The sequence below is a fragment of the Rousettus aegyptiacus genome, unplaced genomic scaffold (genome assembly GCF_014176215.1).
Source record: "Rousettus aegyptiacus isolate mRouAeg1 unplaced genomic scaffold, mRouAeg1.p scaffold_m13_p_1, whole genome shotgun sequence".
In the NCBI taxonomy this organism is placed as follows: domain Eukaryota; kingdom Metazoa; phylum Chordata; class Mammalia; order Chiroptera; family Pteropodidae; genus Rousettus; species Rousettus aegyptiacus.
This window is the reverse complement of record NW_023416284.1, coordinates 27,558,830-27,586,208: the sequence shown is the minus strand read 5'-3', so window position 1 is coordinate 27,586,208 and position 27,379 is coordinate 27,558,830. Positions and strand designations below refer to the sequence as shown.

Genomic DNA, 27,379 nt, shown 5'->3' with positions numbered 1-27,379 from the left:
TGAAATGATATTTGAGCAGGGGCCTAAATGATAAGAACCATATCTTGGAAGGAAATGTTCCAGGCAGATCGAAGAGCGAATGTAAATGCTCTGAAGCAGGCACAAACTTGGTGTTAGAACAGGAAGGTCAGCAGGCACATGGTGAGAGCTGAGAGTGGTAAATCACACTGTACCCCTCACAAGAAGTGTGGATATTATTCTAAGTGTAGTGAGAAATTCTTGAATCAGTTTTATATAGAGGCATTGTGACCTGATTTATAATTCTAAAAGATGATGCCGATAGTCTCTGTGAAGACAAAATGAAAGAGGGTGAGAATGGAAGAGGGGAGCCAAGTTAGGTGCCTACTGCCTTAGTCTAGGCTAGAAATGTTGGTGGCTTAGACTAAGGGGACAGGAGTGGGAAACAGAGTTAGGATGTATTTTGAAGACATTCCCTGTTGGTGTGGGAAAAACAAACGGAATCAGGGATGACTTAGGTTTTTGGCATCAATGAGAGGGGTGCTGATAGAAATAGAACTGGTGACAAGACAGGTTTTTGGGTAGAGCTCAAGACTTTTATTTTGGACATGTTAAGTGTGTAATGATGTCAAGTAAGGCTTTTGGATAGACACGTCTACATGAAACTCTAGGGAAAGATCAGGGCTGGGCCTCCATGCCAATCAGCAGCATAGTGATAATTCAAACGAAGGGAATGGATTAGAGCACCTAGCAAAATAAAGCAGGCCAAGCAAGGGCTTGGCCTAGAGTATTTTAAAATGTGTCAGGAGACTAACTTGTGAAGTTAGGGTGGGAGGTAGGGTGTGTGTGTGTGTGTGTGTGTGTGTGTGTGTGTGTGTGTGTACGTCTCTGTGTACCCAATTGCTTATGATTGTGTGAACTTAGGTTGCTAACTTCTCTGGACCTTGACATACATCTTACGCAGGCTCATCACTGAACACTCAAGGGAACTACTCCTGTAGTACCCCATGTACACATTTTACTCTAGCACTTCCATATTTTCACTTCTCTATGCCTCTATATCAAGATCCTCTAGGACTGTCTTAATTTGCCAGAACAGTTATGGTTATGGCCAGACTTCAGTCAAATATGACTGTTTTTGTCTAACTTCTACCACTTTCTATCTGTCTAACCATAGGCCAGTTGCTTAATCTCTGAGCAGATGTTTCTATTCTGTAAAATAGGAATACTATATACCTCATAGATGGAGGGTAATATGAAAATTAAAGCATAATGGATATGTTTGGCAGAATAAAAGCTCGCTAAACAGTATTTATCATCTTTGCATCTACAATTCCAATATTCTCAATGCTTATGGACTGATAACTTGAGAAGGACATAGTAAGCCCTCCTTCCCTCATTCTAAAACCCTAGGGTAGAGAAAGGGAGGTAGAGTCAGCTGTTACTCATACTCAGTGAACCTGGAGAGGACCAGCACAGCATATTATTGAAAGGAAATAAAAATTATTAATTATTCTGGAAAATATCAGGCATGACTTCATCTTCCATATTTTGAGTGCATCTTCACCATCCACACATTCAAATGAGAAATTCAAGCATTATCTAAGATTCTTTCTTCTCACTCATCCTCCTAGTTATTTGTTAACAAGGTAGAAATCTTCGCTTAACGTCATCAATAGATTCTGAGACTTCAGTGAAATGATGTATAACAAAATTGATTGTACTATATGCTAATTGATATAAACAAAAGTTAAGTTCCTATGGCATCTCATCAACATTTTAACAAAAGAGTTGAAAGAAATGTTGAGGACCTACTGTACTTCCAAAATGCCATACTTCATCAAATCTAAGATGCCTCCATTAGAACACATTATTTTATGTAGTTCTAATTTAAAAAAAAATTATGCCATGTTAACTTTTAGAAGCATCCAGGCTTCATAGATTTTAACATGTGAGAAAGAAGTACATCTTACGATTGATGAAATATGGCACGTCATTCCACCACTATCTTAGTTCAGACCTCCATCATCTTAACGGTGCTATTCTCCAGAACCTAAAAGGCACTTTATACTTACGAAATGATTGGATGGGTAGATGGGTGAAGAACAGTCAATGTATATAATCGAAGGGTCCTAGTTACCCATTGCCACTAACTTTCCCTAAACTTGGTAATTGGTGTTAGCAGTAAAGATCAATGGCACTACCTGGTAGTCAGTGCACCTTACTGAACAGAAGGAAGTTTTCTTTTGAATCAGGGCTCTTTTCTGCTACAGTGGTTAGGAAATTGATCCAGAGTTCAGGGATCTGCATTTTCAAAAGATCGAGCCGATAGCTGTATGTGGAATGGATTAGAGAAAGGACAGAGAACTAGAGACGCCAGTTGGGAGGTTATTTTGTCAGAGATGAGTCAAGTCCAGATCTGTGATTTCAATGCCACCACACTTAACCACTTTGTAATACTGCCTTTTATCCAAGACCTTCCTTTCTCCCTCAGCTGAGCACTGTGGCAGATAGATTCTAAATGCTGTTCTATGATTCAGTGATTTCTGCCTTCTGGTATTCATGCCCTTGTATAAATGCCTCCCTTGTGTGTGGGCTGGCCTAGTGACTTGCAACACAGCAAAAGTATGAGATGTTACTCTCATGATTAGCCTAAATAAGACTGTAACTTCCATCCGGCTATCAGATTGTCATCCTTGTTGGCTTTGATGAATAAAGTTGCCATGTTGGGGAGATCCATGTAGCAAAGAACTAAGGGAAGCCTCTGGCTAATAGTTTGTTAATAAACAAAGTCAACAACTTCAGTCTAATAACCCTTGAGGAACTAAAATTCTGCCAACAACTTAAGTGACCTTAGAAGCAGATCATTTCCCAATTGAGCCTTCAGATGAGAACCCAGCCCTGGTCAATAATTTGATTGCAGCCTGTGAGAAATCTTGAACCAGAGGACCTATTAAGTGTGCCTGAACTCCTGACACATAGAAACTATGAAATAATAAATGTGTGTTGTTTGAAGCCCCTAAGTTTGCGGTAATTTAGGAACTAAAAATTTATAAAGCACCTATTGAAAAGGTGTTATTGCCATGCAGATCTGAACCTTCTGAAAACGTGGGAAACTTTCTGTAGTCATAATCAACTACTGACCGCTAACTTGCGTGTGTGTGTCCCACAGCATCCTAGTCAGAGGCTTTTGAAACTGACTCCACAGAGCATTCCCTGGTAAAGTGAGTGACCAAGTATCACTTGGGTGAGCTTGTTAGATTCTAGCCCTTCGTGGACCATTTACAGCGCACAAGGAGTGGAGTGTATGAGGAAAAGCCAGGAATACCAGGATGGGTTTAGGGTTTTACCAAGCAGATCGGCATGAGAGACATCCATTCCCAGAAAGGAATTTGGGCAATTGTGGTTTCAAGTACACATCTCCCCTTTTATAGCATGCTGTGACAGATCATATGGCATTGAAGGACGTACTGCCATGCTGGAAATGCTATAAATTTAGTTGATTCCACTGAATAAAGAGGAATTGAGGTAGAGTCCCACAAGTGTCCAGTCAGGTTGAGAACTGGAGTAAGTTGGCCAAAAAGACTGTTTAGTTCTTGAATAACTCAGGTCGAAATAAGTTTAAATCTGAGTTAATTCATAATTAACAGGTTGGCTATTTTTCCTGTGTCTCTCCCACCGCCCTAGTCTGTCTTCCACAATATTTTAAAGTTGCTATTTAAATGGATTTGTCCTGCTGCAGATGGCTGAACCCTGAACCTCCTCCTCAGTGAAGCTATAGAGTGGATTCATGTAATGGTTAGTGGCAACCTCCAATCTCTCTTCCAAGCCTAAAATTCTGTGAGTTTAGAGGCTGACCCTACCCAAACTTGGGCATTACTGCTGCCTCAGATGCTCTAGTCACTCCAGCAAGGCAGAAAGAACAGAAGGGGCAAGCCAAACCTCACCAATAGTGCAGATGTACCAGAATCACACTCTCTTTAATGCAGCCAAGCCGAGTTGGTTATCATCTTCCACTACTCCTCATTCTTGTTCTCAGATGAATCTGAAGCTGGAGTTGCACCAAGTGTTAAGTAGCCTAATCCCAATCTTAAAGAAAAATTATAGAAAAAAACTAAAAACGGTCATTGCTATAAAACCTCGCCAACCATTTGTGGGAAGAAATGCTTCTTTCTCTAATGCTTTGACTTATAGAGAGAACAGATGGAGGTAAAGGAGAAGTACACCGGCCAGTATGCTGAAACTGACTGGTTGGGTATCTGTGATCCAGAAAGGATCCAAAAAAAAAAAAAAAAGCCTGATATGATTCATTACCATCCCAATTAAAACTAATGACAGCATTACAATCACACAGGGTGTCCTTCCAAAGAGTTCATGATTCACCTACGTGTCCTCAGTTCTCATGCCACCTCTCATCAAGGCAGAGAATGGGGGCAACAAGGAGTTGACAGGTCCTTCCCGTGAGAGCTGTTTGTCAGAGGCCATTCTCAGTGAGTCAGTCCCTGGAAGTTGGGTTCAGGACTTGGAGGCAGGGCCACTGGCTGGCTTAGCAACTTGTCCACTATGCTGATTTTAGCATCTTGCTTCTCAATGTCTTCATATAAAGTCCAGGAGAAGTCATGCTGTAGCTTGTAGGCACCAAGAAAGTCATGTGGACAACTTGTCCCCCATTCCTAGAGAAGGCAAAAAAGTTCCGATCAGTGTAGGACATAAAGAAACATTTCCTAATTAGACATTTTTTTTTTTTTTTTTTAGCTTTTCATTTTAGACCATTTGGAATCATCCTTGAAAAGCATTACATTACACATCAAATTCCTCCCTTAACAGAGATAATGGCTGTGAATGATTTAAACACGTTTATTTTTTAGAGTCATGCCTGGGCTCACACCACCTAAAGTATTTTCTCAGAAGCCATTTACCTGATGCCTACATTTTCACCCACACGCCAAGAATTTCTCAAAGATTAGAGTAGATTTTTGTGCAAAAAAAAAAAAAATAAATGTTCTTACCTTTGGAGAAATAATGGAAAAATACTGCTGACCACTTTCTCGTTTATAAAGGTAGTAAATGTTGCCAGGCCTTTTCACTATATTACAAGCTACACGGTGCAAGTCAGCATCTCTGCGAGCATCTTCCAATACCTAAGTACCACAGAAAGGTAACAAAGTGTGTACTAGAGATAACAGGCACTCGTATTCAGTGATCATCGCAAATGTTCAATGTTTATAATCTTGCTTCCCCCCACAGCAATGAATCACTACTGTGATCCAGATGATTCTGAAGAAACAAAAATTAAACTGTAATTTTACTATGCTGCAAACATTCCTTCAGAAGAATTATATTTCAAAAAGTTAAGCATTACTGTTATTGATTGGGTTTTAAGTTTCTCTATTTTTCTGTATTAAATACATGTCTTTTATAACTGAAAACATATTTTTCCCTCTACATGCTTTACTTGTTTGAACTTTCTCTTAGTGAAAAAAATGTATCTTATACTTAACCTCTTGGGCTTATTCTATTTCATTCAGTACTTCTATATTTCTAAGAGGTGCTGAAGACAAACTACAATGATTCAAGCAAGTTCAATCAATCCTGTGAACTAAAGCAAGAAAATGAAAGCTTGTCTAAAAGCCATTACTTACCTTCCTGGCTTGTTCTTGCAAATGTTGGATTTGCTCAGCTATCACTGTCAGTTTGTTGGTGGCATTTGCTCGGACAAATTCATCAGCCTAAAAGGTGAGAGAAAACTAAACTGTGGGTTGTAAAAGGATCAGACTTCTATGATGTTCTTATTTAGACCCCAATGTGAAGAGTTATGTCAACAACATTGCTTATGTCTAAAACATTCGTCCTATCCTCACCATTCCATGAACTCCCATTCATCTCAAAGCCCACCTCATAAACAGCACTGCTCATGAGAAGCCAATTCTGACATGACCTTACACCACAGAACTAAGTGCTCCTTCTTTTCTACTTCCCATAGCCTTCTCCCTTTTTCGCTCTGGTCACACTGAATTTCTTCAGTCCTCCAACATTCCCTGCTCTCTCTTGTTACCAAACACATTCAATATGCTCTCTCCTCCTTCTAAAACATTTTCCCCCTTGCTCTTTGCCCGACACACCAATTATTCTTCAGGTCTCCATTTATTTTCTCATGTTTAAACATTTCTGAAATCGGGGCTGGGTCTTATAAGGAAAAGCCAAAGATACTTGTGATATGGCTCTTATCACTTGCTATATAGGAATCTAGCTATGTACAGAAAGCATTACCTCTGTTGAATTATTTATATCACACTTAGTTATATTTTAACTTATATTTATATTCCTAATTGATACTTAAAATGTATTTTAAAAGACTGTGCTACATGCAGACCTGAAACAAGGTTACAATGTACACATTGGACTGCATGTCCTGTGCTAGAAAATGCAACTGAGGGCAATGGAAATTGCTTAAAATAAATATAATAATTTTCAAAGCTAGGAGAGCCCGGTGTGTCTAATTTATGTATTGGGAAGGATTATCACTCAGGCATCAGAAATTTGTCGAAAAATTCTGCTTACTTTTGAGAAAAGCTGATTAACTTCCAGTGGTATACCATTAAGTTAAGGAAAAGAAATTAGAAGGTTAAACTTGAACTTAAACTGAGAAATATTAAGAGAATTTTCTGGTTAGTTGAAGAAGCTTAAGGTAAAAGTCAAGTATAAGCCAGTGAGTGTTATGAGTGAAAAGAAATAATTAAGTTGAGTCAATCACTCATCCGTTCCACAAATCTATTTAGCAACTACTATGTGTCAGACAACATGCTAGACACCGACTGGATGCATTGGCAAAAAGGAGAGAGAGGTGCCTACCTACCATCATCAAGCTTACAGTCTAATGCAACTGTCCTTTAGAAGATGAAGCAAGTTACATATGTAATTTAAAATTTTCTTGTAGCTATGTTAAAAGTAGAAGTAAATAAGTTAATTTAATTCTGTAATTTGTTATTCATCCCAATATATCAAAAAATAACTATTTCAACATGTAATTAATATTTTTAAAGTTATTCATGTGATATCTCACATTTCATGTTAAGTGTATATTTTATACTCACAGCACTTGTCAATTTGGATGTTAAATTTTCATTGGAAATACATGATGTATATTTAGACTTCATAAAATTTATGATTGAAAGAGTATATTCACACATTGAATTGTTCTAAATATACTTAAAAGCTTCCAATAATTAAATTATTAGGTTTTAAAATTTAAGCCAGCATTACATGAAATTTAAAATTCAGTTTCTCAGTTGATCTAACCATACATTCCAAGGGCTCAACAGCCATTGTGGAGCTAGCGGCTACTATACTGTACAGCACGGCTCTGGCAATACAGACACCAAAAATAAAGACAACTATATAAGGCATGCTCAGAAGTCAGTCTTGCTAGAAAGTACAATTTAGTACACAAACGGTAGACATGCTTGATTCAATTTGTCTCTAGGGTTTTTACTCTAGCTTCAAAGACTGATAATACTGGAAAAATGGATACGGCACAATAACAAGTCCTCTATATTTCATCAGACAATAGCCTGAATGAACAAAAACTGTGTTCTTTTATTGTTTCAGGCTATTGTAATAAATATGATGGCTACTCAATAATCCATGAAAATGAAAATGTCTGCCTAAAATTTGGCCCTAGAAGCCCCCTCCCGATAAGAGTGATCTAATTAAACAGACACATGACATTCTTCTAATCTATAAAAGTTATACTTTGCACCCACCTCTCTAGAAAAGGCACAAGGTTTGACTCAAAGGAGCTTTCCAAAGCACTTGAATATTTAGTTAAAAACTGAAGTACAGTGATGTATGTATATGAGAAAATTTGAGGACATTAATTATTAAATATTTTTGAGCAAAACAAAGACCTTTGAACATAACAAATGCCAAATGTGATAGTGTATACAAGGATGAAGAATATCATGAACTTTAAAGCAGCAGGGCGCTATAAGTACAAACTGAAGAGGGGTCTACAACCACAAGTCTTGGTAAGAAATTAGATGGAATTTGGTTTTTCAGAGCTTTAGATCTCGAAGGTCTCCTAGTTCAAACCCTTCATTTTATAAAGAAGCTGAGGTCCAGAGAAAAGTCATTTTCCTCACATCACGGAGCAAGTCACTATCAAAAGTGGGACTAAAACTCATGTGTCCAAATTCCAGTGCTTCTATTTCACATTTCCTCTTGATTTTACTTCTTTTAGAATCAATATCTAAGCGCTGGGCTTGTCCAATATTGTGTCTAATGACCGAGGACAGAGGACAAAGTCAGAGTCCTTGCTCTTCTAGAAGATGTCAAGTTCTAAAAGCTCTCGGGTCCCAGATAATGATCTTATAGGAAACAATTTTGAATGGACTATGCAACCCAGCAGAATTTGCCTAAGCGTGATCTTGAAACTTGCCCAGTCACGTTTCACATAAGAATAACATGTGCTGCCTACTTCACGGGACTGTCTTAAGGCCCAAATAAAATAATTAATATTGCAAGTGCTGTGCAAACCTTCCCACGAGTGGAGATTATGGACACTCAAGTTGCAGTTAAAGGAGACTTTAGTCTTAGATCAGCGCTCGACTCCAGCCTCTGACTCGCAATAACAATCCCGGGTGTGAAATGGAGACAAGAACAAATGCTACCCCACACTAAGTGTCTGTGAGATCCAAGCCATAAGACGCAGGGCCAAAACGGGAACGAAGATGGTTATTTACTTCCCCAGCCGCGCCTCCTCACCTTCTGCACCTGCTCTGCGAGCGCCACGAGGTCTAAGGGGTCCCCGGCCCGGTGGGTGTGATAGGGGCTCACTAGGGCCAAGCCGCCGGGGGTCGGGGTAAGCTCCACCAGGGATCCTGCGATACACACCCAGGAATACAGGCCATGAGCGCCCACCCCTGGACTCCCGGGGAGCCCGGCAGACGAGCTGCTCCATGAGGGCCTCTTTCCCCCTTCTGACGCCCGCCTCACGTACCTCCCCGATCTGTCGCCAATTGAACTTGGTTTTCAGGGACTTCCTCGGACTGCCCAGGACTCGCAAGCTCCTCCATGACAGTACCTCAACATCTCCCCTAAGCCGCGGGAGAGCATGCGCAAAAGGTCCGTAGGCGGAGCTTTCGTGTTCCCTTCTATTAGGCGTCAGAGCTGCAGAATTCGGAGGCGGGGCTGCGGCTGATGCGCAGAATTCCATTGAGGGGCGGAGTCATGCACCGCCCAATTTGGGGGCGTGTCTTAGACCAGGGGCGGGGCTTCCCGGGGGTGGGTCTCCGGTCTCCGTGGCGGTGGAGAGCGACCCGGTTAGGTCTGAGGAGGCGATGGCGGCACATGTCTTGGGGTTGCTGACCACATTACTGGCTGTCATCGCCACTGCCTCTCGAGCCCAGGTCGAGTCCGAGGCTGGGTGGGACATGTCGGCGCCTGATCTGCTCTTCGCCGAGGGGACCGCGGCCTACGCGCGCGGGGACTGGCCGGGAGTGGTACTGAGCATGGAGCGGGCGCTGCGCTCGCGGGCCGCCCTGCGCGCCCTCCGCCTGCGCTGCCGCACCCGGTGTGCCGCAGACTTCCCATGGGAGCTGGACCCGGACTCGTCCCCGAGCCTGACACAGGCCTCGGGCGCCACTGCCTTGCAGGACCTGCACTTCTTCGGAGGCCTGCTGCGCCGCGCCTCCTGCCTGCGCCGCTGCCTGGGGCCGCCAGCCGCCCACTCGCTCAGCGAGGAACTAGAGTTGGAGTTCCACAAGCGGAGCCCCTACAACTACCTGCAGGTCGCCTACTTCAAGGTGCAGATCTGTGCGGGCGCGGGAGGCCGGGGTCCTTCTTGGTGTGGTTGCAGGCGATCCGGGGGATCGGGGGCCAGGAAGTGTCCGCGGAGAGAGAAAGTGGCCTCCTGGCCGAAGAGGTCTCCTAGGACTCGGGGAGAGCAAGGACCCTCCCGGGAAAACGGCCTCGCTGGGTTCGCCTAATCAGTGGTAACCCCAAAATGTCCAACCTGGGGTTAAGGCACTCACCAAGGCAACCTTGGCTTGGTATTTTCCCGGGAGACCTCCTAGAGGGAACTAAAGCGGCAGCTTGGGTCTCCCATCCTGACTTCATTGTAAGCTAAGTCCTTTCCACACTGTCTTCCTTCCGGTTCGTTTTCCAGTGATGCTTTTCCTGCTGCCCGACTGCTGCAGCTTTCTTTCAAGAAGCGAGGTTGCCACGTCGCCAGTAGGGGCTGTCCTTCTCCTCCCTGTGGGGGACCCTCTGGCTGGTCTGTCAGGTTTCCAAAGAAAATGAGTAATTTTAGGAATTCCAGAGTGCCTTAAGTCCAAGTACATACATGGTTTTGGAGTACTCCTGGCTTGTTTGATGATGATGATGATGATAATGATGATAGCCAGCCTATACTTTCAGGCACTATTTTAAGTACTTTGTGTTTATTAATTCATTTGCCCAGATCTTGGCAATATCATGTAAGGTAGATGCTGACTATGCTGCATATCTATTCTATCCATAGTTTAATAGATCTTCAATTCAACCTAAAGAGAAACTTAGAAAATTGTGGAAACCTGATTTCCACTTCTACAAAATAATTTTGTGTACACAGCCCTGTTCCATTCCTCCTAGTTACTCAGACTTGAAACCAAAATAATTGGGCTATGTCTTTGGTCATGTCACTTAACAACACTTTGAAAAATTCTTTGGCAGACATTTATTGAATACGTATTGCATTCCAGTTCTTGTACAGGTAATTAAAATGCTTGACTTTTTTTTTTTTTTTGTCTATCTTGCTTTGCTGTTAAGAATCTCTATAGTGAGGGCTACTAAAAGGGTGTGTATATAGGGATGTGGGAGCACAAAGGAGGGAGAATGTAGCTTTGTCTCAGAGAAATTAGACAAAAGAGGTGACATTTGAAGCTGATCCTAGGTATTTCTAGAGGAGAGCAAGGACAGCCATTCCAGAGCCATTCCAGACAGAGTGAGGCCAGACTGGGAAGAGAATTCCGCAGGCGTCAGGGAGCCATCATCAGAATTGGGTTTCAGAATGCTAATTCTGGAAGCCATGTGGATATGGAATAATCCTTGGAAGAAGTGGTGGCAGTGTGAACCATTAGAAGAGCAGTGCTGTTGTTCACATTAGAAGGAAAATAGGTGCCTCAGTTCTCAGGGAGTAAACAAGGGATGGACTGAGGAGTTGGAGGAGGAAAGAGAAAGGCAAGAGCAATGCTGAAAGATGGGAGAGAGAATAAATCCATGAAAGGGATAGACTTAAGAGAATTCCTGATTTTACAGTTAAGGAAACTGAGGTACAGAGATAGGGATTATCGACCTTGGGTCACTTAGCTATTTTAGGGTCACACCCAGGGCTAGGTCCTTGTTTAGTGTGCATTTACTAGTACCGATGATCAGAAAAGAAAAAAAATAAAGCATATTAACAATATGCTAAGATTTACATTTATCGAATACTTACTATGCACCAAGCACCGTGTATTAAAAGATGCATATATGTTAGTTTATCTAACCTTCCCAACAATGCTATGAGGTAGTGAGTGCTATCTCCAAATGACAGATTAGGGAACTGAATTTAGAGACTAAACTTTAACTTGTCTAAAGCCCCAGCAAGTGAAGAATTAATCCTAGATTTGTCACCAATCGTTCTGACACCAAAGCCCATGTAGTTAATCATTAGATCATCAGTAATTTATTTTGGATTCTACATTTGATCCTGTGTAACTTTGGTACACTGGAATCCATTTCGACGGACATTATTGTGTCCTGTAGTGCATTTTTTCCCCTCAGAATTCTTTACAGCCACTTGTTTTAACTTCATGAGTCCTGGACTTTGAGCCACAAGATGCCATGTCTGGATTTTGTATATGATTTTAGGATTTTTCAGCCACCCACCTTTTCCTTGAATGTGTTGAAAACACTTTATGCAAAAAAACAAAAATAAAATTCTAGGCCAATTCTTTGACATGGTCTAAATGTTAATTGCTCTTTTCCCCCTACCCCTAAATTTTTGAAGCCTTAGACTTTCTTCAACTCAAGTTGGTACATTTGAATCTTGAGAATATATTATTTGGGTAGTTAGTTAGTCTTCCATAGCATTCCCCCTACAATATGACTTGTGTTTTAAAATAGAATGTTTACCCTGTTGAAGCATTACCTCCTAGGCCCGATTTGGGAAGCAGCTGAAAATCTGCCTAGAGCCCTGTGCTCCTTATCTCCGCTATGTAGTTCCTGCCATAGGTGTGTTTTCTGGGATGGGCAGGGGCTGGGGCATTCTGAGCAGAGGCTCAGGAAGGCTGAGATTTCCTGTTTACTGTGGACTGCACATTTAGACACAATTCTTCAGGCTTTGGATGTGCACAATGTTCTTGTGCTTCATTCTTAGATAAACAAGTTGGAGAAAGCTGTAGCAGCGGCACACACCTTTTTCGTGGGCAATCCTGAGCACATGGAGATGCGTCAGAACCTAGACTATTACCAGACCATGTCTGGGGTGAAGGAGGCCGACTTCAAGGATCTTGAAGCCAAACCCCATATGGTGAAAAAACTTTATCCCTTCATCTCTTTCTTTTTATTAGAGTAATGTTTACTGGGGTTGTTTTCTAATTACAGAAGTATTGTATGTTCATTATACAACATTAGAAAAATGTAGATAAATATAAAATAGAAAGTCATCATCTATAATGCTGCCCCACCTTAAGAAAACTGGTAGTTGATATTCTGACCTACTTTTTAAGTTTTCTGTATATAATTTTTTAACCTAATTTGCTGTCATACTGTCTACATATTTTTTATCATCCTTTTTGAGTTAACACTATATCATGAGCCTTTTCTCACATCTTTAGACTTTCTTTCAAAACATAATTTTTAAAGCCTGCATAATAGTCCATCTTATCATATTGTGACATTTTTTTTGGTCATGTAGGTTCTGCTTTTCACTATAATAAGTGGTACACTGTTCTTCAATGTGTTTATTCTATTTATTTATGAGGAAAAGAATGGATTCTATAAGATGCCTGTGATAATATAGCATTTTTATAAAGAGCTAATATTCTCTTAAGTTTTAATAGTGTAGAAATAAAGGTATTAGAAACAATATCAGAATGACTTTTAAAAGTAAATTAAGTACACCTAGTACATTATACAACTACACATAGTTTAGGGTTTTTTTTTTTTTTTAGTGATTCTGTGACAAATGAAAATGGTTATTGTCCATGAGAATGGGAGCTGTGTCCCACAGATAGCAAACCAAAGTATGTAGTCAGCTTCATGCAGCAGCCCAAATCATCCCTCACTGCTGAAAAGACTGCTTTCATCACCACAGACCACATTCTAACGTTTAAGTTAAAATTTTTTATTAAACTTTTATTTTGAAAACTTTTAGCCCCACAGAAAATACAAGCAAATTACACTGAACTCTCATATATGTTTCTTCTAGATTTAGTTCAATGTTTTTAAATTTCAAAAGAAACAAGTAAAGACCATTAACACAAGGCTTTCATTATGTCGCAGCCACCTCTTCCATTCATAACCTGAGATAAGCAGGAAATGAGGACTCTTGTGAAAGTAGTGGGCAGCAAGGAGGAGAGGGTTGTCCATGGCCTGCGTTTGAGTACTCCTTCCTCCCAGTAGGACGAGTTTCGACTGGGGGTGCGACTCTACTCAGAGGAGCAGCCACAGGAAGCCATACCCCACCTAGAGACAGCGCTGCAAGAGTACTTTGTGGCGGACGAGGAGTGCCGTGCCCTCTGCGAAGGACCCTATGACTATGATGGCTACAACTACCTTGAATACAATGCCGACCTCTTCCAGGCCATCACAGGTGCATGGCTCAAGGCCTGGCCATTGGTCAGGCCTGCTTGGGCTCTAAGGGCAGTGTTGTGATAATACATACATAGTATCTTCAGCTTCATTTCTCAATTTCTTAAATCTGGGACTCCGACTAAAAATTGATTACATTTTACCAGAATTTAAATCCTTGTGGTTATTCCCCCTCTCTGATTCCTTTCAGATCATTACATTCAAATCCTCAGCTGTAAGCAGAATTGTGTCACCGAGCTGGCTTCCCACCCAAGTCGAGAGAAGCCCTTTGAAGACTTCCTGCCATCGCATTATAATTATCTGCAGTTTGCCTACTATAACAGTAAGGCTGACTTTCCTCTTTCTCTGCTGCTTTTAAGTAAGAAGCCAAAAGCAAGATAGGCAGGGATTATGGTTGCCGTTTTTCTTTAACATATTTGCCTTCTCTTTGTGGCTCTGGTAGGCACCATGCCACATGATCCCTAGGCACCATGCCACATGATCCCACTGGCCAAGAAAGCAGATACCGGCAGCCCCAAAAACTGGGAGAGGGAAACTCTAGGACCTCTCTCTCTTGTTCCTTATAATCTAATTTTGCATCTGAATTCAGTCACAGCAAAGGCAAGGGGGTACTAACTTTTAAAACAGTTCACAGGACATTTTCCAGCCCTTTCCGCTTGTATAGCAATGATGTTCTCAGGAGGGTCTGTCAATATCCAGCAGGTTTTTACTGAGTTTCTACTGTGTGCTAAGCATTACAATGTATTCAAGAGTATATGATGTTTACAGTTGAGACTAACACCTGTCAACAAAGAGAATATCTGCTATTGTAACCTTCTCCCTTCTTCTGAAAATCCATAGGGAAAAGAATGTAGGAAAATGAGAATATTCCTGAAATTGCCCTAATATTGAGGCCAGTGTTTGAATTACTTGTGATTTTTTGAATATGTTAGCATACAAAGGGTTCTAATTCTTTCTGTTTCAATATTAGACAGCCCTGAGGACATTAAAATTGATTCTATATTCTGTGTTTATATAACTTTTGTTCATCTTATTCTTCTATAACTTTTCCCTGCAAATCAGGAAGTTGTGTTATGCAGCTGGGCCACCTTGCCATGTCATCACTGCTTCAAGCTGTGCTGGAACTAAACACTAGTAGTTCCTGGTACCCAGGATTAGACCCTTCCTTCTCAGTTATTATTATTTTTTTCACTTTGCAGTTGGAAATTATACACAGGCTATCGAATGTGCCAAGACATATCTCCTCTTCTTCCCCAATGATGAAGTGATGAACCAGAATCTGGCATACTATACCGCCACGCTTGGAGAAGAACAAGCCAGATCCATTGGCCCCCGTGAGGTGAGAGACTTGCATTAGCTACGGCAGCAGCCAGCTGAACCCAGAGAGAGGGCAGAGAGTTGGGTAGAGGTGGAGGAGCTGGCACTTCTTGTGTACAGTGGGGACAGGGTGCCTAGACAGGTGGGAGTACACTGAGCACTTGTTGCTGGGAGAACAAGGGAGCGCAGGAAGCATGAAGACGATGCCAGAGCTGTAACTAGCCTAATTAATTAGCATGTTCTGGGCCCAGAAGTATCTTCTCTGAGTCATCAAAGAAAAGCAAATTACAAAGCAGCGCATTCTTTCCTTTTTGGCACCCCCTGCTTTGAGACTTGATATCATTTGGCCAAGATTTATCATTTTTAATGTAACATTCTTTTTTTGTTGTTGTTTCCCTCCTTTCTATCTTCATTTTCCTCCCTATCCCCTTTTCTTTCTGCCATTGTCTGATCTCTCCCTCTTTCAGCATTATTCCTATCTCTAAAACAAGGAGAAAAATCTGTATGATACAGTGACACAAATGAAATGCACCAATATGTTAGCAGTGGTTATTTCAGGGTGGCAGAATTCTGATGATTTTTGTATTTTACTCATTTATATTTTCTAAATTCCCTGCAGTGAATAAGTATTATTTTTGTATTAAAAACATGAGAAGTTCTCTGTTTTTAACTTAATGAAGTTTGATACCAGGAACCTTGCTATTTGTACGTATGCCTTACACAAATCCTAGACCTTCTCCTCCTTGAGCTCAGAGCAATGACGTAGATTTAAAGTCACTAGTCTGGGCTCAGGTCCTGGCTCCCTGACTCACTAGCCATGTGATCTCTGTCACTTCGTGGGATCTTAGGCATGCTGCACTGCTGCTCTGTGTCTCAGTGTCTCCTATAAAATGAGATTTTGGTTCTTGCTCTGTCTTCAATGCAGGAAGAATATGAAGGTCAAATGAGATAGTGAGCTGACAGGTGCAATACGAGTGTGTACAGCGTTTTATGAATCAGTGGCATCATAGGGGTCTTGCTGATAGAACACACGTTGCAAGTAGTCAGTTTCCTCACCTCTAACCTCAGCCACCTCCTGAAACAGAGGGTGGCTTATCACTGTGGCTCTCAATTACCTGTTTCACGCTGACCTCTCCCAAACCCCCATGTACATTATTTTTAAAAATGGCTATAATTTTACCAGTTTTTCATTTTGCCAAAGAAGAAATGATAAACAGCTATAATTACGCTAGAGGGCACTCAGTTGTTATAGTGGAGAAATGTAGGGGGTGATAAAGCAGGCACATTCCTGCACCGTTGGTGGGATTGTGAACTGGACTGTTCATTGAATCAGCAGTGGGACTAACAACCCCACAGCTGTCCTGCACAAGCATGCAAAGGTAAGTGTGCACAAATGTGCATTGGAACATTGTTGCTAAAAGCAAAAACAGGTAACAAGGTAAATGCCATCAATTTGGGGACTGATTAAATAAATTACCCTACATTTATTCAATGACATACAAGACAACTAGTACATGAATAGATTACTATGCACCAATATGAAATTATTTCTATGATACAATTTTAGGTAAAGAAAAATAAGAAGATACAGAACTGTAATTATATTAAATCCTATTTGTGTTTTTTTAAAGTACATATATATGCTTTAAATTTTAAATTATAAACTTCTGGACAGATCGATAAGAAACTTAATCGGGGTTACCCTGAGACACAGTCCTGGAGAGGGAGACTGAAGGTTTCTGTTTATGGCCGTCAATACTCTGTATTTCTTATAGCTATCTAGGTATTACTTTCGTGTCTTTTTGAATGCCATCTAAAACATACCTTATGACACTGATGATACAGAAAAATATATAATCCAAAATTTATAGAATACTATGTGGTTAGATAGAATAGTAGACGTGAGCAAGCTATGGTGGACGTATGGAAGAGAAGTAATTAACTGGTAAGTCAGGGAAGGCTTCACAAGAGAAAATGGTGTTGACAGTTGGTTTTAAAAGCCTTTAGTAGGTGAATGAGGCAGGAAAGGGCCTTTCAGACAGAGAACAATATGTGCAAACCACTTGGACAATTGTCCAATGTAAATGGAAGATGATACTGGAAAGTTACAGGGGATGAGGACTGGGAGGATCAGATTTTGAAGGGTCTTGAGTACCATGCCAGTACCTTGGACTCTAGTCCATGAGGCCAACAGTGGGGAGCCCTTAAATGATTTTACGCAATATCCTAAGAAGATGTGATGGTGGATGACTCAGAATGGGAGGGCGCTGTAAGCAGGACCCCTGTTGGAGGCTGCTGAGGTGGTACAGAGGAGAGCTGCTGAAGCCTGAGTGAGGCAGCGGCTAGAAGAGGGGCACTGACCAGGTGGAGGTAGGCAGTGGATTGGCGGAAGAAGGTGGGGAGTGTTTTCACTCCTCCCTCCTCTTCATATCTAATTAGGCACCAAGTTCTGAGCTTGGGAGACGCATGCATGGCACTGTCCACTTAGGAACACACAGGTAGAGCAGGGTGCACTCCTCACAGGTCTTCTGGCCTGCATGTACTACAGCCCAGGGTGGTTAATTTTTCCTCTGGTCACTGGGAGAAGTAAGTAGATGATGTGGCAGTAACAGACTTCCTATTCTGGTCGTTGAGCCGCTTACCCATCAAATGCATGTGATGCCTCTTACAGCTTACAAAATTCTTTCCCGGTTTTATTTCATTTGATTCTCATAACATCTCAGTGAGGTAGGGTCACCAGTGTACCTTGAAGGAAAAAACCACGGTTCTTCCTTCCTGGCTCTGGAATCCTGAAATCTACAATAGAAATAATCTTTCTCTGGCCATCTCCTCCCACATGGGAAACAGGTTACCTTGCAGTTTTCCTCTGTGGCCACTAGATGGTGACCATCTGGCTCGGAGATGGCACTTCTCCCAGTGTCTTTGTCTTGCTGAGTTGAGACTCCCCACCCCACACACACACCTTTATGTCATATTAGTGAGTTGGGACAGAAAGGGAAATATGCCCATATGGTCACTCTACCATGTTTAACTAGAACTTCCCTTCTGGAAAGAAGATAGCTAACATTTGTTGAGCCCTGTCTCAGGCCAAGCACTGTGCCAGGTGGTTTATACCCATTATCTCATTTAATCATCACAAAAACCCTGCCAGGTGGGCACTCTTCTTCCCATTTTAGAGATGAGGGTGTTTAGGCTTTAAGAGATGAATTAACTTTCACAGTGGCCTATGGCTGGTAGTGGTGACTGGAATCTGTTTCTCTGCCTTATGCTGGCACAGTTCCTGACATACAGCTGATATTCAATAAATTGGTGTTGAATGAATAAACAGTAGAAGTGGGATTTGCTCCCTAGCTGCCTCATAGAGCTGTTGGGAGGGTTGGATGAAATAACTTACCTAGCTTGGTGTCTAGAACTTAGTGAAGGAAGTCAATCAATTAAATTTCATAGGGGAAAATTTCTGTCTTCCTCTTGAGTAAATATAATAGGTGCTATAGAACTCTTTGACATCATTAACATTTTTCTTACATTCATCTTGTATTTCAACTGATGATCTTCTTTTTTTTCTTTCTCTTCTGCTGCTTGGAGACTAGCAGGGCACCTAGGGAAAGATGTGACCATGGAAGGTACTTAGTTTCCCTGCCCTGGGTAAGCCCTACCTGTGAGCACATGTGGACAAGGCTTGCAGCTGCCTGTCTCCAGGGAGGGACATGGTCTGTTCCAAGTCTGATAGGAGGCAGTGGCAAAATAAAAAGCACATGGGCTTTAGGACTGGAAGGACCTAGGTTAAATGCAGGCCCCTACTCTACCATTTCCTCTTGTGTCACTTAAAACAAGTCACATCTCCTCTTTGCACCTCAGTGCCTTCATCTGATGAGGATAATAGTATCAACCTCAAAGGTGGCTGTAAAGATTCAGTGAATCTCACATCTAGGTTTCCTTCCTGAGGAATAAACTTTTGCAGAAGTCAAGAAGGAACTCTCCTTTGAGAACTATTTCCACATCTCCTGAGAGTCATCTGGTTTTCTGTCTTGAGGATTAGTGGGGGCACCAGGGGGCTTTCTCTCTTCAGGGGGAGCCTGACTGTGCCACTCTCAGAGGAACTGCTTGAGCCAGGCAAGAGGAACCCTTGAGCATAGAAGTGAGATTTTTGTCCCAGACTGGGGAGCAGACATACTGGTGATAGTGGAAGAGGAGCCTCAGGGCACATTGGGAGCAAGATGTAGAATGTGCCCCCCCCCCGCCCCACACATACCCGACTTTACTGACAGAGCTGATTTCCAGGGTATTCCTTCTGCTTTGTTTCCTCAGAGTGCCCAGGAGTACCGACAGCGAAGCCTGCTGGAGAAAGAATTGCTTTTCTTTGCTTATGATGTGTTTGGAATACCCTTTGTTGATCCAGTGAGTTGGGGTACAGGAGCTGCAGGAGGAGGAGGAGTGTGAGGGGGAAAAAAAAGGGGGTGAGTGGTGTGCCATGTGACTCTGGGGAGAAAACTGTTAGGAGGCTGAGCCTGACATCGGGTCTGTGCAACTCATAGATAAGAGACAGAGAATAACAAAGAGGAATTCTGAGCAGCTAGCTAGAGGTGACTATGGTTCAGAGACCTCTCACTTTATCTGCTGAGACAAGGCAGGTGATAAAGGTACATTCTCCTGTAGACCCTATTCTATGCATCGAGACCTGGAAGATTAAGTAGATCACCCTGCTCTGTTAATATTTTCTTCACCTGCTTTTAGGATTCATGGACTCCAGAGGAGGTGATTCCCAAAAGACTGCAAGAGAAACAGAAGTGAGGACCTTGAAGAAACTGCATGCTTGGATCGGTCTGATGAAGCACTTGAGGCTTCCTGTGCCCAGGCAGATGTGAACTCCTGGCAAGGGGTGGGAAGGTCCAGTCTGGGAAGTTGGGGTGGGAGCCAGGGCCAGCCCCAGAATCCAGTCCTCAGAGTGGCTGTGTTCACAGGTCAGAACGGGAAACAGCTGTTCGCATCTCTCAGGAGATCGGAAACCTGATGAAAGAAATTGAGACCCTTGTGGAAGAGAAGACCAAGGAGTCCCTGGATGTAAGCAGACTGACCCGGGAAGGTGAGAGGACAGAGCTCAGGGCCATCTGCACTGTCGCGGAGGCAGCAAGGCAGGTCACCCACACACTGGCTGAGCAGCACCCCCGGCAGCGCCACGCTCACTGTGGGCCAGCCTCAGGATCTGAGCCAGCGCGGGTCAGGGCTTAACCCCGCCTCGGTGTCCTCCTAACTCACCAACAGGGCTTCCAACTGGAAAAAGCGCTAAGAATTGGTTTTTGGTTAAGAAATAAGACTCCTATTAACACTAATTTAGTTCACTTCAGTGAGTATTTATAGGACAAAACACATCCTGTCTCCCTACTTCCCAACTGTTTTCTCCCAACTTCCATCACTCTTCCTGTTACCAAGCCTCAAAATCTTTAGGTCTCCTTTGTTCTTCTTCCCTTCCTTGTCTATGCTTCCAGTCCTCCAAGGAGGCCTCCTGATTACGACTGCTGTTTCTCCTCTCTGTCCAACTCTTTTCTTTTACCACTGCCTCAGGCCTGCTTCAGGCCCTAGCAGCTCCTGTCTGCCCTAGGGCTTTCCTCTTCCTGTCTGTCCTTGGCCCTTCTCACTCTTCCAGACATGGGGACTCTGATGACATCTTCCCTGCCAGCTCCATTAACCATGTGTTCTGTTCTTCCCCTAACTGCACCTTCTCTTCATCACACTTGTCCGTTCCTGTTCCTAGAGCCTCTCTCTGCCCACAAGTCTTTATTCATGCCTATCCTTCCTCTTAATTCACTTCCCGTCATCGCTGCCTGTGAAGCATCTCAGATACACCCTAGACCCTGCAAAGCCTTCCTTAATCTTCTGGCCAGTTGCGATTCCCTCCTCCTTTCTGTTGAACTTCCAAGGCACTTTTGTTTATACTTTCACAAGGTCTGCCTTGTGCTGGTTATTTGTATAATTTTGTTGGAACAGGTGCTGTCTTGAGGTGTTAATCCCTCACCTTATCTAGCACAGTGCCTGGCACACACTGAGTCCTCAGTAAATAAATACAATTGGATTGAGTCTCTGGGATGTCTCCAGTACAGAGAAACACCAAAAGAAGTTGAAAAGAAAAAGGCCGGCCTTTGGTCTACAGTTGCTTAAATTATCAGTGATTACTTTCACAAGATTAGCATGTAAAAAGAATTTGTCCAGAATTCCTTTGTTTTTAGGGTGCTTTTACTCTGTTCACTGCCTGTGAGGTAGGTTGGGTAGATTGTAAGGTCTTCATTTTAAATCGATGATGATGATGATGATGGTAATGGTAGTTATATGGTAGCTAAACTTGAGCATTTACTATGTGCTTAATATTGGGCTAAACATTTAACTTACTTATTGTTCTTTATATCGAACAGGCATCACATTTTGATGTATTACAAATGAGAAAATTAAGGCTCAGGGAGGTTAAGTAACTTGCCAACATCACACAGCTCATTAGTGGGAGGATTCAAGAGTCAAACCCTGTTCCTTCTGATTCTAGAGCTCATATTTTAGGAATGTGTTTATGATGTTTCCTCAACAGTTTATGACAGTTCAAGAGCCAGCAGCTGTTTGGGAGTAGAGTTAGGACTAGGACTAGGACCTCCTGTCCTTCGGCTCCAAGTTCTGTCCTCTGGACCACCCTAACTTTGAAATTGACTGAACCAGAGATTTCTCTGGTGAACAGGAAACAATTGGAATTTCTGTTTCTCAGAGGGAAGCAGAATCTGAAGGAGAGTACCTGGACAGAACCACTGTTGGGTTTACCTGAGTCTTTTTGCTTTGTAGGTGGCCCCCTGCTCTATGAAGGCATCCGTCTCACCATGAATTCCAAAGTCTTGAATGGTTCCCAGCGGGTGGTGATGGATGGCGTAGTCTCTGAAGATGAGTGCCGGGAGCTGCAGAGACTGACCAACGTAAGGGAGAAGGGAGCCGGTGACCACACCTTCTCCCTGAGGGCCCAGCCTCGCCCCCACTCAGTGCTTCTTAGGCGGAGGGCCTCAGAAGACGTGGTCAACTGGCCTGGCTAACTCCGCCTGCTTTTTGGGCCTTGCAGGCAGCCGCAACTTCAGGAGATGGTTATCGGGGCCAAACCTCTCCTCATACCCCCAACGAAAAGTTCTATGGCGTCACTGTCTTCAAAGCCCTCAAGGTAGAGTCAGTACTTGGCATTCTAGAGTATGAAGTGGGGGAGGAGGAGGCCCAGGCTTTGGGGAGGGGCTGGGGATGGTGGTAGGAAGGGTTAAAGAAGTCTGCCTGTCCATGTTCCAGCTGCCGTGGAGGGTGGATAAATTACGCTGAGCGAGGTTAACTTTTAAATTCTGGCTATTAGACCAAGCGTAATAAAATGAGGCAAGCAAGACAAGACTGATATCCACAGCCGTGAGAGTGCTTTCGGAAGAATGCCTGGCTCCAGGGTCTGTGTTTCTGCACAGCATGCACAAATTATTCATGAAGAGGAGTGTGGAGGAGAGGGGGAAATGCGATCAAGTAGGGGTGCTGTGTATGGGAAGCAGAGAGGCTGCACCTAGGGCAGGGGATGAGCAGTGGGCCTTGGGTTCTCTGCAGTCCCTGTCAGCCCACAGAGGGGCATTCAGGGAAGCTGACCATTGGTCTCCTTGGCAGCTGGGACAGGAAGGGAAAGTTCCTCTGCAGAGCGCCCACCTGTACTACAACGTGACGGAGAAGGTGCGGCGCGTCATGGAGTCCTACTTCCGTCTGGAAACCCCCCTCTACTTCTCCTACTCCCACCTAGTGTGCCGCACCGCAATCGAAGGTGGGCCTCCTTCAGCCCGGCAGCCTTCGCTGAGCGCATGCTGCGCAGGCCCTGGCTGGATGCTGAGGACATGGAGGAGAACAGGATACGGTCCCTTTCATCCTAGTTTGGGAACCAACAGAAACAAATAAGTGGCAACCCAGGGTGATAAGTGCAGCGGAGGAAGTTACAGTCAGTCTACCCAGGGAGTCAGGAGGCTTCACGGAAGAGGTGATGACAGTTGTGCAGGAAGAATAGGAGTTGTGGCATACACAGGATGATGGAGGATGTGCAAGCCCGAGAAAACAGCATGTGCAAAAGAGTAGAGGCATTGAGCAACCCAGTATTTGGGGGAAGTAAGAAAGTTGCCATTCCGGAGAATGAGATTAAAGGAGAGGACAATTGGATAAGGCTGATGAGGTCCTCAGAAACCAAATTATGGAGAGCTGCAGCCAAGAATTTGTTTAGGCCAGTGATTTTCCATGATGGTATTGGGCATACAGGTGATACTGTCCTGACTCCTGGGTTGGTATGGCTTGGCCAGAGACCCCCCCTTGTTCATTGGGCATTCGCACAACCCCAGATACACTTGGGGAAGCACCCTGCCCCCCATGCCAACAGGAGAGCTGTGACGTCTTCTAAGGTGCTCACATGTATTACCTTGGCCCCAGAGGGACAGGCTGAGAGGAGGGACAGTAGCCACCCAGTCCACGTGGACAACTGCATCCTGAATGCTGAGGCCCTCATGTGCATCAAGGAGCCCCCAGCCTACACCTTCCGGGACTACAGGTGCCAACTCACCCTTAAAGGCCCCCCGTGCCCTGCACTTTGCCCCCTACACACACCCACACACACAGAGATTTGGGACCATCTGTTTCCAAAGTCCAGTCCCTTATCCCCAGACCCTCTTGGGTGGGAAATTGAATAATAAGGGTATCATTACAGTGTGGTGTAATGAGTAGAATAGTGAAGTACCTCGGTGAAGAGTGGGGATTCTGGGGGCCGAGAGGGGAGGGTGGGAATTTGGGAGTGGTTTGTGGGATTTCAGAGGTTCTAGAAGGCTTTCTTCCTGTGAGAGGTCCCCTCCAGCTGCTGGTTGAGAGCACCTGGAGATGAAGGTGCTGGAGCTGTGGGTTGTCTGGGGAGCTGGGTGAGGAGAAGGTCTGTTTCAAGATGCTTTCTGCCTTTCTCAGCGCCATTCTTTACCTAAATGGAGACTTTGATGGAGGAAACTTTTATTTCACTGAACTAGATGCCAAGACCGTGACGGTGAGTATGCCCCTTGTCCCACTCTCTGGGAGACAGAAACCCTCAAAGCGTAGCGGGCAGATCAGCCAGTTGGTCTTCCTAGTGGCCAGCACTCCCCTTCCCAAAGGGGGGCTTTGAGGTGTGTCCATTGCTCCCCTGACTGGTCGCCTTTTCTGTTTAGCTCTGGATGGGAAGCCAGGCCGAGGAGTGATTGCGAAACCTAATGACCCCATGTCTCTTCTGAAGGCAGGTTACAGTCTGTCCTGTGTCCCCTCTTTGTGTCCTTCAGGCAGAGGTGCAGCCCCAGTGTGGAAGGGCCGTGGGATTCTCCTCGGGCACAGAAAACCCGCACGGAGTGAAGGCTGTCACCAGAGGGCAGCGCTGTGCCATTGCCCTGTGGTTCACTTTGGACGCTAGACACAGCGAGCGGGTGAGAGTGGCTGGTACTGCTGTGACCTGCAAGGGCCCTTGTTCTGCTTCCGCCTCTCCCGGCCCCCTTACCAATGGCTTGGGAGTCCAGGAAGACTTCTCACTTGAGCACTGTCATTGTGATCACTTTGCCTGTCCTCCCTGGCCCTTCTTCCCTACTTATAATGGGGCGGCCTGGTAGGCAGGTCAAGATGGGGAGTGACCCTGGTTCTTGGTTCCTCATCGGGCACTACCTCAGCTGTCTTTGCCCAGAGAGGAGTACTTATTGGGAAGGAGATGAGCTCAGAGGCCTCTGAGGAAGAGCCTTCTTGCTCTCCAGGAAGTAGCACCTGAGAGGTGGTGAGTACTTGGTCAAGACGCCTCCCTGAATAGTAGGGGTTTGTCATTACAGGACAGGGTGCAGGCGGACGACCTGGTGAAGATGCTCTTCACCCCAGAAGAGATGGACCTCCCCCAGGAGCAGCCCCAGGAAGCACAGCAGGGCCCCCCCAAACCTGTGGAAGAGTCTGTCTCCGGCAGTGAGTCAGGGCACAAGGATGAGCTCTGACCCAATCCAGCCAACCACCGATGGGTGATTAGACCCACTGTGAGGAACTCTGTCCTGCCCCCTGAACTGGCCAGCCACTGGGGACCACGGAGCAGAGGGGCACTTATGTCTGCTGCCCAGCCAAGGGGACCTTGCTCACAGTCGTCCGTACGGTGCTACTGCTTTTGGAGTGGACATGGCAGGATGGCCCCTCCCACCTCTGGACCTGGCAGAGGGCTCGGGATGCAGGCCCAGAGCCACCCCCAGAGGCCTGCTCAGGCAGCCACATGACAGCAATACAGTATTTAAGTGTCTATGTAGACAACCAAAGAATAAATGATTCCTGTTTTTTTTACTCAGTGGTTTGTTCAGAGAATAGAAACATGCCCACCTGCCCCAGAGGTCTCATTTTATACAAATTGCTCAGAGCAGGATACAGTGGCAAGTGTGAGAGGAGGCCAGGCTCAGAGGCTTGGCCACTTCCTGTGCAGCCTCAGGCCAGATACTTAACATCGGGGACCTTGGGGTTGTCATCTGTATAATGGGGATCACAATCCTCATTCTGCCCACTGTGCAGGCAGTTGTATGGCCTAGATACAATATCGGATATGACAGCATTTTGTAAACTGGAAAGCTCTGGATGAATGGTAGGGATTATTATTAATCCTTCTCTGGCAGGGAGCAGCTGGTCAGCAGTGCTCTGGCACATCGCCCTCCTGTCGGCCACATGCGCCCTGCTCTGCCGTCTGACCTGAGTCCACATACCTTAGGGCCTCCAGGTGCAGGACAACACACACCTCTAGGAGACAGAGAAGGAGCAGAACTGGAGATTCAGTTCTTCAGGCCACAAGCCCATCTCCCTTCCTGGGCTTGAGATGTTGTGGGGTAGTGAATTCGGAAATTCGCACTCATTGCTCATTTATTCAATCAACCAGTGTTTGTTTATTGGGCACCAGCTAGGTGCCAGCGCTGAGAATGTGGTAGAAAACAAAACAAGTCCCTACCCTCGTAGAGCTTATATTTTAGTAGGGGAGACAGGTAATAAACACATAGACGTGTGTACACATGCGTATGTGTGTGTGGATATGTGCACGTAATCCTTTGAGGTAGAAGAGAAAGCGAGTCAGGCCTTCAGGGAAGAGGAAAAGCCAGGAGGCAGGGTGGCGGCATAGGGAGGACGAGGAGAGCAGCAAGGAGGTCAGTCTCGGGGGCCTCTACGGCCACCGTGAACACTCGAGCTTTGACTCAGTGAAACAGGAGCCCTTGGAGGGTTTTGAGCAGGGGGCGCTGGCAACTGACAGATTTTAAAGGCCTCAGTGAAGAATGGACTATGGGCGTGAGAATGGAGACAGAGAGAGCAGCACTGTCGTGGCTTGGATCAGGGTGCTGGCAGTGAAAAAGGTCAGCTACTGGATCTATTGAAGGACAGCCAGCAGGAGTTGCTGATGGACTGGATGGCATGAGAAAAAGGAGCAGCAAGAAGGATTCTCGTCTAAGCAGTTGGAAAAATAGAGCCCCCCTTCCCGTGACGGGGAAGGCTGCAGGAGGGACGGTGATGTTCGGTTTTGCACGTGTTATGCTTAAGATTGAGAAGCCCTTTAGGTATCCAAGTGGAAATACCAAATAGTTGGATATGTGAGTGGGAAGTTCAGGGAGAGGTGGGGGTAGGACCATGACTTCGGGAGTCATCATTGACATGTGGGTGGTGTTCAAAGCCAGGAGTAGACGGAGGAAGAGTCAGAAGACTGAGCCTGGCTGGAGGCGACATGCTAGAGGACACTGGGATACAACAGAGGACATTGGGACCAGCCATGAGTGGGGGCCCCGAGGGGGACGTTGTCCTGGAAGCCGATGGGTGTGTTTCATGGAGGGAGTGAACGATGGTGTCAAATGCTGCTGGGCAGCTGAGCAAAGGAAGAGCTGAGAGTACACTTTTGGATTTGGTGACGTGGAGATCAGTGAGAACAAGACATGCGTTTGGGGAGGTGGTGTGGACGAAAGATGGGCTGGAGTGAGTTTGAGTGAGGGGGGGAGGATATGTGACGTGGGCATAGGCAGCTCTTCGCAGGAGTTTCATTTTTCCTGGGGGCAGAGAGATGAGCTAAAGGGAAATGTGAAGTGAGGAAATGGTTTTTTACGCTGGAAGACAGCACCATGTGTGAGTTATCCTCGTGGGAAAGATCCCATAGAGATGGTCTCTGCTCCTTTAGTCACCGATGACCCTGTGTCCTGTTTGGTGACTCATTCACCCTATGGAGAGAGGACCACGTCAGTGGAAAGAG

The 27,379-nt window shown here is 44.6% G+C and overlaps 2 protein-coding genes across 3 annotated transcripts; one reads left to right on the top strand and one right to left on the bottom strand.

The window, feature by feature from the left end:
- Positions 1 to 532: 532 nt before the first annotated feature.
- Positions 533 to 9,264, bottom strand: CUNH1orf50 (chromosome unknown C1orf50 homolog). 2 transcript variants are annotated; one of them, XM_016139981.2, is made up of 5 exons: positions 8,957 to 9,101; positions 8,722 to 8,837; positions 5,601 to 5,687; positions 4,968 to 5,099; positions 533 to 4,631 (listed from the first exon to the last, which is right to left on the bottom strand). In XM_016139981.2, exons 1-5 carry the CDS (start codon positions 9,030 to 9,032, stop codon positions 4,446 to 4,448), a joined length of 597 nt encoding a protein of 198 aa, XP_015995467.1. In that variant the 5' UTR covers positions 9,033 to 9,101; the 3' UTR covers positions 533 to 4,445. The 2 variants fall into 2 exon arrangements, with proteins under 2 accessions (XP_015995467.1, XP_015995466.2); XM_016139980.2 differs by lacking the exon at positions 8,722 to 8,837 and having other exon boundaries at positions 8,957 to 9,264.
- Positions 9,247 to 25,452, top strand: P3H1 (prolyl 3-hydroxylase 1). Its single transcript, XM_016139979.2, has 15 exons — positions 9,247 to 9,761; positions 12,356 to 12,508; positions 13,603 to 13,792; positions 13,982 to 14,113; positions 14,991 to 15,130; positions 19,417 to 19,506; positions 19,843 to 19,895; positions 20,070 to 20,191; positions 21,928 to 22,055; positions 22,196 to 22,291; positions 22,765 to 22,915; positions 23,566 to 23,683; positions 24,088 to 24,163; positions 24,432 to 24,572; positions 24,963 to 25,452. The coding sequence occupies exons 1-15, from the start codon at positions 9,297 to 9,299 to the stop codon at positions 25,116 to 25,118; spliced, it is 2,211 nt and encodes a 736-aa protein (XP_015995465.2). The 5' UTR covers positions 9,247 to 9,296; the 3' UTR covers positions 25,119 to 25,452.
- Positions 25,453 to 27,379: the final 1,927 nt, after the last annotated feature.